The 17,716-nt window shown below is 46.0% G+C and overlaps 1 protein-coding gene across 2 annotated transcripts in view; it reads right to left on the bottom strand.

Annotated features, from left to right (window-relative positions):
* The window catches only part of FAM193A (family with sequence similarity 193 member A), a 140,017-nt gene that overhangs the window by 39,062 nt on the left and 83,239 nt on the right, over positions 1–17,716 (bottom strand). For both annotated transcript variants that reach the window (XM_056554981.1, XM_056554982.1), the window contains 2 exons: positions 13,845–13,957; positions 5,045–5,287 (listed from right to left, as the gene is read on the bottom strand). In XM_056554981.1, the coding sequence (XP_056410956.1) occupies positions 5,045–5,287; positions 13,845–13,957 (356 nt within the window). The remainder of the gene's footprint in view (positions 1–5,044; positions 5,288–13,844; positions 13,958–17,716) is intronic.

Raw genomic sequence — 17,716 nt, 5'->3', positions numbered from 1 at the left:
TATATGAAGAGAGCGCCGATGCCTCCTAGGGGACTCTGGTGATGAGTTGGAGGACTGACCCCTATGACGATTGTGAGAGCGCCTAAAATGTAGAGAGGGTGAGCGAGTCTCCCTAGAGGGTTGTTGAAAGGAGGACTTCACTGCAGTCACCACAGAGCGGTAGACCCGTGCCAAGTCAGAAAGACTGGGAGAGGGAAGACACCCATTCCGAAGGGGGAGCAGAGCCCACAGGGTCTGGTGGAGGATCCTGGGTAGCTATACCAGGAGGGTCAGGGGGTGCAGTGGTGCAGGCAGGACAAGTAGGTTCAGCCAAACCTGGCATTTTAGATTTGCAACCCACACAGGTATAATAGGTGACCAAAGCCCCTGGCAACTGACTAGAGGGAGGAACAGTTATGTGTTCGGACATAATTATGCAGAAAAATAATATGGAACAATCTCACCCGTCATCTGTGTCCCCCGGCATAGAAGCAACAGCTGTGAGGTAAGCTCCTGTCTGCTGCAGAGAGTCGGGAGGGAGACGAGAAACTGGCCAATGAAACAAAAGGGGCGGTCCAGAGACAGGTTGCCTCTAATTGGCTAAAACAGGGCCCGCCATGCGCGCATAGCGCTGATTGGTAGAAAGAATCAGCCTGTATTCGTGCGCATTGGCGCTTAGGTTGCAAATCCCGCCGGCCGAGAGGGGGTGGAGCTAAGCCCTGGCAAGGAGCCCGCGGCCATTACAAGAAATGACCCCCCAGACGGCCGGTGAACATAGTATAATACAGCCGGGAGGAAGGGGGAGCCGTCGGCAGCGTGCGCACAGATGCCGACAGAGAGAATGAATAAATGAATGAATGAATGAACCCTGCGCTCCGGTCGCATCGCATAAGATGCGGCCGAAGCGAAGTGCCGGCGTCTGAGTACAGGCATGAGGGGAAATGTGAAAATGCCCTGGCAGTAACAAAAGTAGAAAAAACAAAGTCCACATCACAGAAAACAACCCCCACCCACCCCCCGCCCGCCCAATGTCAGGATAGCCGAGCAGGCAGTACCCATGGGGAATAAAGGAGTGGGCTCCAATTAGGGCGACTCCAGAGGTGCGGAATCTGGGAAACCTGCAAGAAAGAAAGGGGGAGAATACTCACCTTGTCTGCAGAAACTTACCTAATGAAGTCTTCAGTTAGCATTTAGTCACCTGCATCATGCCGGGCTGAGACAGCGAGACGAGCAGGGAGTTAGGGGAACCCGGACCCATGAGGTACAACCCCAGGTGCTGACGGTTGGCGAGAAGGGGTTGACAGTACATCACTATGTCTGTGCCCCTTCTTCGCAAATGGGGAAACAGTGAACAGCGGGTTCCTGAGACCCCACCTAAAAAAGAAAAAAAGAAAGGGAGAGAAATTCTAACTAAACTTCCCTAACTAAGAAAATAAGCGACCAGGTCTGGAGAACTCCAGACTAGCGTCTGCCTCCTACAGACACTAAGTTAAAACTGGTTAGCTCAGGTGCCTGTAGGCGGGTATACCCTGCTGGGAGGGGCAGACTTTCTTATTACCATAAATGTCAAGCCTCCTGGTGACAGCAGCATATACCCACGGTCTGTGTCCCCCAATGGAGCCGATTGAGAAAATGTTTTTCAGTGGAGTACCCCTTTCATTTGATATGAAAGTGATGACCAGTGCCTAGTGCATATAAAATTTTACCAGTTTGCAAGACACAAGGCAACATCATGGCTCCTGTTGCAACTAGATTTTATGTGGGAATCCTAGAAAAGTTAATGCAATGGACCCAGTTCTTGGATCTGACTTACAAAGTCTTACTTGGGCTGGGTTCACATCACGTTTTCTCCCATACGGGAGCACATGCGGCAGGGGGGAGCTAAAACCTCGCGCTTCCGTATGCGCTCCCGTATGTAATTCATTTCAATGAGCCGGACGGAGTGAAACGTTCGGTCCGGTCTGCTCATTTTTGCTCTGTATGCGCTTTTTCCCCGGACCTAAAACTGTGGTCAACCACAGTTTTAGGTCCGGTTGTAAAAGCGCATACGCCGCAAAATTTAGCCGACCGGACCGAACGTTTCACTCCGTCCGGCTCAATGAAATTAATTACATACGGGAGCGCATACGAAGGCATACGGGAGTGCAAGGTTTTAGCTACCTCCTGCCATATGTGCTCCCGTATGGGAGAAAACGTGATGTGGTCCAGCCTTTACAGGGTTCTCCCCAGTCAGCTCAGCAGACCTTGGGACACAAGCACATAGCATAGTGAATTTAGAATGTCCTATTACCGAGATATTGTCAGTGATATGTTCTCTGATGGAACATGGCGTGTTTGGACATAGGTTCACAGTAGAAATCCCCATATGCCGCCATATGAAAGAGAAAGCATACAAAGCTACAGTGTAGTCTTATAAACTGTAGATTTACAATAACATTAAAAAGGACATTCCCATGTGGCATTAACTTTTTGCAACTGCATGAGGCCTTTTCTGCAGCATGTACATAACTGCAAAGTGTAAATATACCCTAAAACAGAAGTGTGCATGGGGCCCTTAGGTTGACACCACACAAACTTTTGTAGAAATAGCACCACCTGCACAGGATGCATTTCCCAACATATAGTCAGTTTAAAAAAAAAAAATGTGACAATATTTATTTGCGAAATTCTACTAAGGAAAAATTCATGTCACGATTTTTGCATCTATCAAATGTATACCTGAAATGGATGGCCTATGTGTCACATATATAAATGTCTCATATCACATATATAAATATATGTACATTTTCATACCAAAAATATATACGATTTTAATTTGATATTTTCCATAGTTAAAAGGATTGAAATGTATAGCGATAAATTTCAATACCACATAAACATTAACCCCTTAATGACCAAGGACGTATATTTACGTCCTTGGCCGGCTCCTGCGGTGACCCCGTGTCATATCGGATCGGTCCCGGCATGTATCTGAAGCCGGGACCCGGGGGCTAACAGCGTGCGGCAGCGATCACGGTGCTGCACGCTATTAACCCTTTAGACTCGGCGTTCAAAGTTGAACGCCGCGTCTAAAATGAAAGTGAAACCTTCCCGGCTGCTCAGTGGGGCTGATCGAGACCCCCGCAGTGAAAATGCGGTGTCCCGATCAGTTGGGACGCGAGCGGAGATCCTCTTACCTTCCTCCGGCGTGTCCCTTCGGCGATTGATTGCTCCAAGCTTGAGATGCAGGCTTGAGCAATCGACCACCAATAACCCTGATCGCAGACCAGAGCAGAAGACCTGGGAGACGTCTGGAGCCAGGTGAGGGCAACTCCGGCCGCCATGCTGGATGATCGGATCGCCGCGGCAGCGCTGCGGCCGATCCGATCATCCAAAGTACTGCAATGCCGTGATCTGTACCGATCACGGCATCTGAGGGGTTAATGGCGGACATCCGCGCGATCGCCGTATGCCATTTCGCACAAATTTTTTTTATTTTGTGCCAAAATTTTGGTGCAAAAAAGTATCGACCACATTTTCAAAGAGCTTTGTGCTGCGGTTTACACTGTTCACAGCAGTTTTGTAAAAGGGGGCGTGTCCACGTATATTGTCTGATTTACATGATATTTTCAAAGGGGTGAGAGTCCAGTTTACGTAAAACATTTCACACCAGCTTTTTTGGTGTAGAAATAACAGAAATGGTTGTAGTTTTATTGTTTTTGTTTTGTTTTTTGGGGGGAAAAGGTGTTTAATTATTAAAAAAAGAAATTATTATTGAAAAATGTTAATAAAAAAAAAAGTATTTTCTTTTTTTTTCTTGATCACTGCACCTGCACTCCTATTCAGAGGGGTACTCCAGTGGAATTATTTTTATTTCTTTTTAAATCAACTGGTGCCAGACAGATTTGTAAATTACTTCTATAAAAAATTCTTAATCCTTCCAGTACTTATTAGCGGCTGTATACTACAAAGGAATTTTTTTCCTTTTGGGAATTCTTTTCTTTCACCTGTCCACCTTTTCATCAGTCCATTTAAGGAACTGTCCAGAGCAGCATGTGTTTGCTAGGGGGATTTTCTCCTTCTCTGGACAGTTCCTGACATGGGACAGAGATGTCAGCAGAGAGCACTATGGTAAGACAAAGAAATCCAAAAAGAATTTCCTCTGTAGTATACAGCCGCTAATAAATACTGGAAGGATTAGGATTTTTTTTATAGAAGTAATTTACAAATCTGTTCAACTTTCTGGCATCAGTTGATAAAAAAAAAAAAAAAATAAGTTGTCCACCGGAGTACCCCTTTAAGCTCAGAAATGTGCAGCTATCGCTTGTCTGGGCACTAGTAGCCACGGAATATTTCACAAGATGTTTCCGCCAGAATTTGTCGCAAAAATCTGCGATTTTGGCTCCAAACTTGGCAATTTTGGCGCAAAAAAATCCAATATGGCTTCAACAAAAAAAATAAGTGGCGCGAAAATGATTTTTCACATTTTCAAAGCAGCACAAAAGACCTTTGAAAATATGAGGAGAAAAAAAAAAAAAAAGGTGTGAATATCATCGCTGGAACAGAAATGACAGTTTTTGAGAATCTCCCCAATGTATGCAATAATCATGATGTGACTGTAGCCTTAAAAAATGTGCCAGCAACTCATCTTGTGATTCATAATAAATAAAAATAAAAACACCAGCATGTGTACAGAGCAGTGTTTCCCAAGAAGGGTGCCTCCAGCTGTTGCAAAACTACAACTCCCAGCATGCCCGGACAGCCAAAGGCATGCTGGGAGTTGCAGATTTTCAACAGATGGAGGCACCCTGCTTGGGAAACACTGGTATAGAGAATAGGACAGACATTCAAATAGTTGTGGATTGGTAGCACTTTATTCGTACGTACAGTATTCTGTGCAGATTTGATACACAGGATTTTCTGCTGCTGATTTCAATGTAAATTGCTTGAAATTCTGCGCATCAAATCTGCGCAGAATACTGTACGTGTGAATAGGCCCTTTATGAAATAAGATAAATCACATATATGCGGATTACTAACAGAGCTCAGATCATATAAAAGACATAGATACATCATAGGAACTCACAACGTAGGTGCAGAGCCGTTGTCTGCAAGGATCAGCCTGGGATGCTGCTGGATAGTGATGGGAGAACTTGGACCAGAACCTGAACTGGCAGAGGACATGCTGGGCGGGTGAATCTCTGAGAGATAATCTGGAGTAGGATCTACTTGTAGTGGTAAGGGGTTTAGGTGGATATCGTCTGCGATGGGCGTATCCATGATACCACACGTGAGGATATGAGAGAGGCTGCAGTCATCGCAGGTGCACCTGAGAGCAGAGCACAGACCCAGTCAGAGAAACAAAATAAATTATCAAATGTTGCAGAAGGCGATAATCAAAACGGCGACACTACACGCTCCAGAAATAGACGCTGCAAAACACGAACATGCATACAAATTACCAGCAAGCTGATACACCAGAGTGTCACCACATGTTCACCTCTGCTAGCTTTCTAAGGATTGGTATGCTGCGTACAAACGTAATTTTGGTGAACTTTTAACATGAATGTTCTAAATTAGTCTTAGTGTTCCCACCGGTAAAAAAATAAAAATGTCACAGCCTCATATGTGAAAACTATTAACCCCTTGGCGCAAAATGCAGTTTCTAAATGGCGCTGTGGCACGGGAGGGTTATTAAGCGAGCTCAGGAGCTGAGCTCACATCATACCCGCACGGTCCCCACTGGGGACAGCAGCCAGGACCCGTGGCTAATGCCGGACATCGCCGTTCAGGCAAATGTCCAGCATTAACTCTGTAGACGCGAAGATCAAAGTTGATCGCCGCGTCTAAAGTGTAAGTGAACGCTTCCCGGCAGCTCAGTTGGGCTGATCGGGACCATTGCAATAAAATCGCGATGTCCTGATCAGCTAGAACGCAACAGGAGGGTGCCTTACCTGTCTCCTGCGCGTCCAATCGGCGATTGATTGCTCCAAGCCTGAAATCCAGGCTTCAGCAATCAACCATCGATAACACTAATCAATGCATTGCAATGCAATGGCAGTGATCAGTGTATTGAATCAATGTACTGCATGTTATAGTCCGCTATGGGGGCTATAACATTGCAAAAAATAAAAAAATAAAGATGATTTAACCACTTCCCTAATAAAAGTTTGAATCACCCCCCTTTTCCCATAAAAAAACACTGTGTAAATAAAATATATGTTGTATATATGTCGTCCATAAATGTCCCAACTATAAAAATATATCGTTAATTAAACTGCACGGTCAATGGCGTACGCGCTAAAAAAAATTCCCAAGTACAAAATAGCTTATTTTTTGGTCCTTTTTATACCATAAGAAAATGAATAAAGAGATCAAAACAAAAATGATACCAATAAAAACTTCAGATAACGGTGCAAAAAAATTAGCCCTCATATATTGCCCCATATGGCGAAAAAAAAAAAAAAAAGTTATAGGGGTAAGAAGGACAATTTTAAACATATTTTTCCTGCATGTAGTTATGATTTTTTTTTTTAGAAGTAATACAAAAATCAAACCTATATACGGTAGGTAGGTGTCATTTTTACCGATAAATTTACTGCGTAGAAACAGAAGCCCGCAAAAGTTACAAAAAGGAGATTTTTTTGTACTCACCGTAAAATCTCTTTCTCGTAGCCTTCATTGGGGGACACCTAACTGATGGGTATATGCTCTTGCCACTAGGAGGCGCTGACACTTGGAAAAAAAAAGTCGGCTCCTCCCTGGCAGGATATACCCGCCCACCTGCAGTGAAGTAATCAGTTTTGTCACAAAGCAGTAGGAGAAGCCAACAAGGAAAAACATCCGAAGGACCCTAGAAAGGAAACCCGGAGAACAACCCAAGAACCGTAAACAGTCCGGAAAAAAGAGTAAGAAATGAGTGGGTGCGGTGTCCCCCAATGAAGGCTACGAGAAAGAGATTTTACGGCGAGTACAAAAAAATCTCCTTTTCTCGGTCGCTCTTCATTGTGGGACACCTAACGGATGGGACGTACCAAAGCAGACCTCTAGGGTGGGAAAAAACAACCACCAGAGAAAAGGAATCCGTCCCGAGTCTGAACTCACGATTCCACGATTCCTGCGGACGAGCCCACCAGGCGGAGACCCCCTAGGCCTAGAAATTGAGCTCCTGGAAGACCTTCCGTCCAAGGAGATGAACAAGGACGCCAAGGAAGGGTCTTCCTCCGGAAAGACCCAAGACACCTGGGCCATTTAGAGAGACAAGAAACCAAGGAAAAAAGGAAGATGGACCTCCGCAACAGAGAGGTCCGGAGCATGAGAGCAAGGACCTGAACAGCCGCAGACCAAAGCGTCCAGGCGACAAACTTCCATGAAGAAGCAAAGGAGCAGAACAGAAAGTCTTGGCCGGATCACTACCGGAACCAACACCAAGGCCCAGGAGACCGGAGGAGCCACCTGAAAGTAAAGCATGTCACAGCTTCCCAGAAAAGAGTCCAAGCCAAGGGGACCAAATAGTCAATAGACCCCAGTGGTCCGAGCGGACCAGAGAACTCTGAAGAATACATCCCCCCGGAACGGGAGCGGATGGAGAAACAAGTGAGAACCCAGCTGGGATTTACAGTGTCTGGGCACAGGAAGGATGACTCTAGAAGACTATGGTGCCAGTGAAGTGCAACTGACACAGACATAAGGGAAGGAAGAACACACTCCTCCCAGGGAGGATGGATTAACTCTTCCAACAGGGGAGAGAGCCAAGACTGCGTGAGCAGCAGGAAATGACCAGAAAACAGAAAGAGAGCTAGGCTGCGAAGGTGGACAACGAGCACACAGGCCTAGACAGGAAAATAGTGGGAACAGCGAGATGGCACCATCCAGGTGGCAGGAAAAAAAAAAACTCAATAAAATGGTCCCTCCAGAGGAGGGAAAATAAGGGCGGTCGAGATGAAAACCCAAGTACCGACCAATTCCAAGCACCCCGATTCCCACACCCCTTGCGGAAAGAGGAGTGGCAGAACATGCCAGGTGCAGTAATAGCAGAGAAATGCCATCCCACAGCCATGGGATAAGTACTGGGCAGACGGGGCCCCCGTCAAACATCGCTGTATGGGAGAGCCACCTTGTGTCTCAAAAGGAATCAGAATCCTGTACACAGAAGCCGGGCAAAAAATACAAGACGTGTAGAAAGCTACTCCAGACAATGACAAGGGGGAACCCGAGGAACCCCGGACAGAAAACCCCAGAACAAACACCTGGAGGTATAAGGGGTGGCTGAACTGTCGCTTCAGCGGGCCCCATGTCAGAACAGAAAACGGTCACCCATTGCAGAACTGCGGAGCAAACTCCCCGGAAGCTCCGAGGCCCACCACTACCGAACAAAGGGAAAGGTGGGCTCTACACTCACATAGCGGTCTTAGCACATGTAGGAACACAGACCTGGGTACCCCACGACAGCCGTGGGGTACCAAGACTGCAGACACGAAAGAAACTGCAGATACACGCGCCACAGAACTGCACGTGGAAGAGGAACATTGGACAGCGGCTACAGCAGCGCCAGAAAAGGGGAGGTAACCAGGTGGATCAGTACACCATGCAGACACAGTCTATGTGGGAAAGGGACCGTGGCCACCCCGGGACCTGCATACGGAAACACATAGTGGAGTGAGATATCAGCCTGTAGACAGAGGAGCAGGCATGCAAAGAGGGACCTGGCCAGAGGTAACCCTGTAAGCCAGCATGAGGTACATTGTATAAACTGCAGCATGGCAGTGAGAATCTGAAATACCATCCACCGGGTGACAATGCATGGCAGGTGACCCGAAGAAGCAGTCCTGTTAAACAAGAACACCACTAGGCGACCAGAGAAAAGGGGACAGTCAGACAGGTGATAACTGGGCTCCTTGTCAAAGGAGGAAGGGCGGGGAGCCTGATAAACCCCGCCCCCTAGGAGAAAGAGGGAGGCAGAGAGGCCATGGAATGCATCCCTGCATCCCGTGTAGTGTCCTTGGGACACAACAGGGGGGTACTGGAACTCCAGTCTCAAAAAACATCAGCCGTGCGACCTGTGAGTCGGCAGAAGAAAACATGTCTGGTTCACTGTATGGGTCCATAGCGGACAGTGAGTCATTCCGTAGGAAACCCCGTACAGTAGCGAGGAACCCGAAGTACAGTCGCAGATACACCAGCCGTGTGAGGTGTGACAGGTGGTGCAGGAAATCTGGTATGGGCCCTTAGAAGGCAACAAGTCAGTTCATCGACACCTCGTGAGGTACCGGAACTCTAGCCCCAGACACAGCAGTCGATTGATGTACGATAGGCAGTGTAGGCAACCATCAGACTACTGTCTGGCATACTGATGTGGATCCACGGAAGACAACGAGTCATTCTGTCGGCACACTGCTAGTATGGATCCGCAGGAGACGAGTCATAGGGTTCATAGAACACATGGGAAGTTTTTCATATACCACACTCGGCAGTGGGGCATCGGAGCCGCATCCACAGAGACAGTCGCTTGACAGGAGGCAGAGGAAACCATGCAGACCACAGTCTGGCTTACTGGTATGGGTCCCTAGGGAACAGCCAGTCATTCCGTCTGAAACCTTGCATAGCAGGGAGGTACTGGAATTCCAGGCGTGGATACACCGGCCATGTGATGTGTGACAGGTGGTGCAAAAACCCTGCAGACCACTACCTGGTTTACAGGTATAGGTCCTAGAAGAAGAGTCATTACATTGGCACCTCGCTCAGTAGCGAGGTACCGGAACTCCCGCCGCAGATACAGTCGTTTGACGTATGACATATGGTGCAGGTAACCATGCAGACCACTGTCTGGCATGCTGTTATGGTCCATAGTAGACAATGGAACACTACGTCGGACGCCTCACACAGTAGTGAGGTACCCGAACCCCAGATGTAGATACACCAGCTTTTTGATGCATGAAAGGTGGTGTAGGGAACCATGCAGACCACCGCCTGGCCTACTGGCATGGATCCACAGACGACAACTAGTCATCCCATAAGCCCCTCGCGCGGAAGTGAGGTACCGGAAATCCCGCCGCAGATACATCAGCCGTAAAATATGTGACAGGCGATGTAGGAACCATACAGACCACTGTCTGGCTTACTGGTACGGGTCCGTAGGATATATTGGGTCAGTTCTCCATATACCGCACTCAGCAGTGGGGTATCGGAACTACAGCCACAGACAGATACATCAGCCGTGAGACAAGCAGCAGAGGAAGCCATGCAGACCACTGTATGACCGACAATGCAGAAACAGGGACGTCAGAGGGATATATTAAAGCGCTCATGCATAGCGTATATCAGGTCACCATCTAGCGTGGCAAACAAATAAAGAAGCCCGGAATGCAGACTCTAGGAATTTAGGACTGCAGATATAAAACTGAGAAGAACAGATATGGCCGCCGGCCAAGGCTGCAAGTGATGTAGAGTGCAATACAAAAATTGGCCACGAGAGAGCGCCATACCCCAAACGGTCAGAGTGACCTGAAATCCTTCTCCAAGGGTGCATTTAAAGATGAAATGTATGTAGAGCAAGTCATCCTACAGGATGACTGAATGAAATAATGCACCAGGGCAACTACGGCTGCAATAGTGCGAGAGTACCACCAGGGGGAACGAAACGCGAGTCCCAGGTAACAGCCGCCACGGCGGTTCGCATATGCACTACAACAGTGAGCCCAGAGAAAAGATACAGGCAGCTGAGACTGTAAGAGAAGTCAGAGTGCATTACCAGAGGTGGCCACAAGAGTGCGTCCACCACATCAAAAGCTCTGTGGAGCCAGGAACACCACATACATACACACATATATACATATATATTATGTATAATAATATAAAGCAAAATCGGTAGTTGCAGTATCTTGTAATACCTTTTTTATTGGACAAACAGCGGCTATAGCAGAGCCTGCCAACTCGCTGCACGGCTCCGGGGTAGGGGATAGAAATGGTCCGGGACAACTGACACCTGCCGGCTACTGCTCCGCGATGCAGAAAACTGCTATCAGAGCGCCGCCGACCCCCACAGCGGGGAGGGCGGAGCTGTAATCTCCAGCAGCGCGCGAGCCGTGCGCTGAATCGGAGGGGGGCGGGGCTGTGACCCATCAGCAGCACGTTGATCGGGTAAGAAGAAGGCGGAGCAATGCGCCGCCATGATGCCCACCGGACTCCCGCTTGCTGGGTACCCTGGAGTGAACACCCGCCGGGCCGCATAGCTCACCCGGCACAGAGGAGATGACCCCAGCCGGCAGAGGGGTGGAGCTAGACGCCGCAGCAGTGAGGAATACCTCACCAAACATGGACCCCAGAGCAAGCGAGCCGGAGAGGAGGAGCTGCCTAACCTCCCGGCTCGCGCAGAAATCAGGGGCAGAAGGGCGGAGCTATGCGCCGCCACGGTTCCACCGAACACCCGCAGTTTGAGTGCCTCGGAGCGCACCCCAGCCAGGAACGCATAGCAGACCCGGCACAGGGGAGACGGCTCCAGCAGGCAGGACGGTTGAAAGTTAAGTAAAAATAAAAACGCTGTCTGCTCACTGCCCCTTCCGAGCCCAACAGAAGAGGCCCCAAGGCCGAGGTTGCAAGAATAAAATTGCAAGGGTTAATCCCTCACTGTCCTGGCCCCCAAAAACAGCCCCAGGAATAGGGGCCTAATACCCTGCTCGTTCGCCGAGGGGAGGGGGGTAATATACTCACCTAAATTGCCCTCGATACTCACCCTCGAAGTCTTCGACCAGCTAGTGCCACCTGCCTTTTGCCGACATGGCGAACAGGGGCGAATGGGGGAGCCGGACCCAGGGTACACCGCCAGGTGCTGGTTGTTGGTGAGGAGGGGTTAAACGGTCATTCTCATCCAATGCGCCATGCCCCTAGTTCGCATGTGGGGGATAAGGCAGCGCCATGCTCCTGTCGCCCCACGCTAGAAAAAATAAAAAAGGAGAGAAAAACTAAACTTTAAGCCTTATCTAGGAAAATAAAGAGAAAAAAGACGAGGTCTGGGGAGCTCCCCAAAACCATGTCTGGCCTCCTATGACACTAGATAAAACTGATTACTTCACTGCAGGTGGGCGGGTATATCCTGCCAGGGAGGAGCAGACTTTTTTTCCTAGTGTCAGCGCCTCCTAGTGGCAAGAGCATATACCCATCAGTTAGGTGTCCCCCAATGAAGAGCGACCGAGAAATTGTATTTTTCTTCCATTTTGTCGCACAATTATTATTTTTCCATTTTGCCGTAGATTTTTGGGTAAAATGACTGATGTCATTACAAAGTAGAATTGGTGGTGCAAAAAATAAGCTATATAAATCATATGGATTTTTAGGTGCAAAACTGAAAAGGTTATGATTTTTAAAAGGTAAGGAGGAAAAAAGTAAAGTGAAAAAAGTAAAGTGAAAAAAGGAAAAACACTTCGTCCTTAAGGAGTTAAACTGAAAACAGATTCAGCTCATCTCCCAGTAGAATAGCAGCTGGATTTTAGGACATTTGATCCTTGTCAAGCATGATCTACAAGTTGAACTACCTACTGACTAAACTACCACTGATCACTGAATTACCAGGCATTTTGGTCGACCCCTGGCTTATCGCCATAAGGGTAGCATAGGCCTAAGATTAATCCCTTCATTTTTGCACTTTAGTTTTTTCCCATATGAGAGCTTATTCTTTGCGCCAACAGATTTACATTGTAATACCATTAATGATTTTACCACAAAATCTATGGCAAAACCAGAAAAAAAATTACTTCTGGGGCAAAAAAAAAAAAAAAAGCCATTTTGTTGTTTGTAGAGGCTTCCGTTTCTACGCAGTGCAGTTTTCGGTAAAATTGACACCTTATATTTATTCTGTAGGTCCATACGGTCACAAGAATACCCAATTTATATAGGTTTAATTTTATTTTACTACAAAAAAAAATTATAACTACATGCATGAAAATTAATACATTTAAAATAGTCATCTTCTGACCCCTATAATTTTTTTTCCGTATAAGGGGATATATATGGGCTAATTTTTTGCGCCGTGATCTGAACTTTTTATCGGAACCATTTTGTATTGCTCAGACTTGTTAGTACTTTTTAATCATTTTTTTAAAGGTATAAAAAGTGACCAAAAATAAGCAATTTTGGACTTAGGAATTTTTTTGCCCGTACACCATTGACCATGCAGTTTAATTAACTATATATTTTGTATATATTCGTTCGGACATTTACGCATGCAGCGATACCACATATGTATTTATTTTTATTTACACTTTTTTTTTATGGGAAAAAGGGGGTGGATTCTAATTTATTAGGGAAGGGGTTAAATTGCATTTATTAACTTTTTTACACTTTTGTTTTGCAATGTTATAGCTCCCATAGGGGACTATAACATGCAATACCTTGATTGTGGACACTGATCAATGCTATGCCATAGCACAGCATTGATCAGTATTATCGGTGCTCCACTGCTCATGGAGCAGTGAATCGGCGATCGGACGGAAGAAGAAAGTAAGAGACCTCCGTCTTCTCAGCTGATCGGGATGCTGCGGCAGTCCCGATCAGCCCACTGAGCTAGCCAGGAGTTAAATTAACCTCTTTTAGATGTCGCGATCAACTTTGATTGCGGCGTCTAAAGGGTTAATGCTGGACATCAGCCCGATTGGCAATGTCCGGCATTAGCCGTGGGTCCTGGTTGCTTTATAGCAACCGGGACCCACCGGGTATGATGCGCGCTCACCCGCTGAGCATACGTCATACCTCGGGAGCTCGCAATGGACGCACATTCACGTCCATTTGTGGAAAGGGGTTAAATTCAAGAGGTGCTAGTCTACGTTACGCTGACCTGACAGACCAGCAACTGCAGAAGTGCTGATAAAGCTTATCGACTGTAATACACTCACCTCCTCCTGTAGTTACAGTTCGGACAGTCGGACATACACATCCGCGTTGACAACATGTGTCTCATTTTGTCTGCAAAGTTGTTTTCTCCAGTTAATGCCTTCTTATTGTTCAGCTGAGAAACAAATATAAAAAAAAAAAAGGAGGTATAAAATAAATACATCTCTCACTAAACTATATAAATAGGCAGGGGGTCCACAACAGTAAAATTCTACCATTACTCAAAGCTACCTTGTGAGGACAAAAGTCTCGATAGTTATTTTATCAGGACTTAAAGGGAAGCAGTGATTATAATATAATGTGTGGCAATGCCTTATATATTGTAAGATCTTCCTCACCATCCCCAGGATATGTTCCTGATGTTGAGTATATGAAGTTAGATCAGTGTTTTCCAACCAGGGTGCCCCCAGCTGTTGCAAAACTACAACTCCCAGCATGCCCAGACAGCCGAGGGCTGTCTGGGCATGCTGGGAGTTGTAGTTTTGCAACAGTTGGAGGCACCCTGGTTGGAAAACAATGAGTTAGAAAGTCTCCCCGCCGGCCACGAAGTAGTCTCCTGGGCGGGGAGCTATACTTACATAGTTCTGTCTTCTTCAGTTGTAATCATTCCCCCGCAGAGCAATTGACATGCGGGGCACGTCCGGATCATCATAAGACGAATGAGCAGAGCGCTGACATAGGCTGTCAATCACACGGAAGGGGTTTGATTACAGCCAGAAAAGACAGGACTAGGCGAGTATAGCTCCCTGCTCAGGGTACTACTCACGTGGCCGGCAGGGTAGACTTTTAAACCATATATCCTCACTAGAGATGAACGAACTTACAGTAAATTCGATTCGTCACGAACTTCTCGGCTCGGCAGTTGAGGACTTTTCCTGCATAAATTAGTTCAGCTTTCCGGTGCTCCGGTGGGCTGGAAAAGGTGGATACAGTTCTAGGAAAGAGTCTCCTAGGACTGTATCCACCTTTTCCAGCCCACGGGAGCACCTGAAAGCTGAACTAATTTATGCAGGATAAGTCATCAACTGCCGAGCCGAGAAGTTCGTGACGAATCGAATTTACTGTAAGTTCGCTCATCTCTAAACCTCACCATACCTGCGGGCTGAAATGTCTCCCAAAGATGGTGAGGAAGAAGATTTTACCATATATAATGCATTGCCATACGTTTTCATATATATTTAGTAAGATTTCATGACCGATTTCCTCTAAATTTGTGTAGTCAACATCCATTCCTTTTTATCTCCAATATACTGCAACTCATGGGCAGCAAGGTTACTACGGAATCCTCCCCTTAAAGGGAATAAGAATGAAGATAACAAAGTTAACATACTATAAGGATAAGACAACAGACATGGGAAAGAAATAACATTTTCTATTGTGATTGGTTTATGGATATGACAATAACACAGGTGAACATAATATAGCTGGACTAAAAAAAAAAATTAAGCAAAAATACACTAATCAAGCACATATACAGATTAATTGCAGGCCTGCTATACAGTAGTCCCTCAAGTTACAATATTAATTGGTTCCAGGACGACCATTGTATGTTGAAACCATTGTATGTTGAGACCATAACTCTATGGAAGCCTGGTAATTGGTTCTGAAGCCACCAAAATGTCATCCAAAAATAGGAAAAAGTGAGGATTAAAGATAAATAAGTAGATAACTAATACAGATAAAGCAAATCCTTACATATAAAAGTAAGAAAGAGCTGCTGGGAGCTGTAATCACTGTCTATGTCAGGGTTTCCCAACCAGAGTGCCTCCAGAACTTGCAAAACTACAACTCCCAGCATGCCCGGACAGCCTTCGGCTGTCCGGGCATGCTGGAAGTTGTAGTTTTGCAACAGCTGGAGGCACCCTCTTTGGGAAACGCTGGTCTATGTAGAGGACAGAAGCTTCTTCAGGGTCCTGTACAGAACACGCAAAAAAAGGAAAATGGAGCCGCCCTCACCTGGTGTCCAAAAGGAGCAGCTAACCCTGGCTCAGGTAAAGAACAGTACAGATCATGTAATACCTCCTTGTACTGTAGGGGGCGCTACCAGGCACCAGTCAGTGCATGCACTTTAGGAATACACAGGTTTTACCAGTGAAATATCCATTCTGATTGGTCGGTTCTTCCAGCCATTGACACATTTCGCAGATTCCATAGCATTGTATGTTGAGTCTGGTTTCAAGTTACAATGGTCCAGAAAAGACCATTGTATGTTGAAACTATTGTATGTTGAGGCCATTGTAAGTTGAGGGATCACTGTATAGAGATACGCACATAACTGTGTGGTCCTAGATAAAATATATCCCATGCATGTATACACACAAGCAATGATAATTGATTGAACTAACATCCAGCTGTAGCACCGCAGGGCTGAATAAAAGCCACGTCGCCAATATAACTAGTGAACACCTCACTATTTCGGATATGCTTGTGGCTACTGAAGCAAATTAATGCCCTTATATAAAATGTATTGTGTTACTCCAGTGATAGACATTTAAATGGGTTATGAAAGGTAAGAAAAACATGGCTGCTCTCTTGACAGTGCCAAAACTATCTACAAGTTGTGTGTGGTATGGCAGAACAGCTCCATATACTTCATTAACCCCTTCCCGACCCATAACATACATGTGCGTCATGGCCGGGACGTCATGCAGATACTGACCGCTACTCGCGGAATCCCGCCGCGCCCAGTGAGATAGTGGCTATCACTAATAGCCAGCCATCTTGCCTCTGGACCTAGGGGGGGTTTCGCCCGACCCCCACCCCCTCACCGCGATCTGTACTATCAGCTAGTCAAATCTGACTAGGCGATTGCTCAGGATTTTCATTGCGAAACGCTGCCGAGTGTTGTGTATCCCAGTCACGGGGATCAGGACACACACTGCCCTGCTAAGTGTCCCCAGTGTCCTGTTCCCCTTCCCTGATGTCCCTTACCAGTCCCTCCTGCATGCTTCACTTCCGGGTGAAGAGAGTGCAGTAATTTTTTTTTTTTGTAAATGAGCTCTTTAGTTGTACAACAGCTCCCCCTAGTGTCCTAAACCTGCTACTGCATCTTATGATAGGCAGGGCAGACACTAGGGGGAGCGGTTGTACAGAAGAGAAAGAAAAAAAAAATTATATACATACATACACACACACACACACACAGAATTCAAGTGGTCCCTAAAAAAATTTGATTTTGAACTTTCGTAGAAAATATGAAAAAAAGGTTATTATAAGCCTTCTAATGTCGTAAAAAAAAGTAAAAAAGAATGTTTAACAAATGATGCTAGCATAAAGTATACATGTTGTGGATGTGAATTAATAACTACATTTATTTGGCATTACTTAAGTAGAGTTTCAAACAAAGAAATAAAAAGGTTTCCAATTTTTCACAAAAAAAATCGCTTCATGTAACAACAAAAATTTACCACTAATCTAAAGTACAATATGTCTCGAGAAAAAAAATCTCTGAATCACTTTGCCAGGTAAAAGCAGTTCAAATGTATTTCCACTTAAAGAGACATGTCAGATTTGAAAAAAACGGAGCTGAAGAAACCAGAGAAAATTACCAAAGAACGACTGCACGGACCGGGACAAGGTAAGTACGGTTGTTATCAGTGTCACCTGCACTACCTGACTTTACCGACAGGTTAGTGCAGGCGAAACTGGTGACATTTTATTTATTTTTTTTAATCAACTGGTGCCAGAAAGTGCTCCTATTAAAAAATCTTTACCCTTCCAGTACTTTTTAGCAGCTGTATGCAACAGAGGAAATTATTTTCTTTTTGAATTTCTTTTTTGTGTTGTCCACAGTGCTCTCTGCTGACACCTGATGCACATTTCAGGAACTGTCCAGAGCAGGAGAAAATCCCCATTGCAAACCTATGCAACTTTG

The sequence above is a fragment of the Hyla sarda genome, chromosome 1 (genome assembly GCF_029499605.1).
Source record: "Hyla sarda isolate aHylSar1 chromosome 1, aHylSar1.hap1, whole genome shotgun sequence".
NCBI classification, from domain to species: Eukaryota; Metazoa; Chordata; class Amphibia; order Anura; family Hylidae; genus Hyla; species Hyla sarda.
This window is presented reverse-complemented; position numbering and strand designations above follow the sequence as displayed.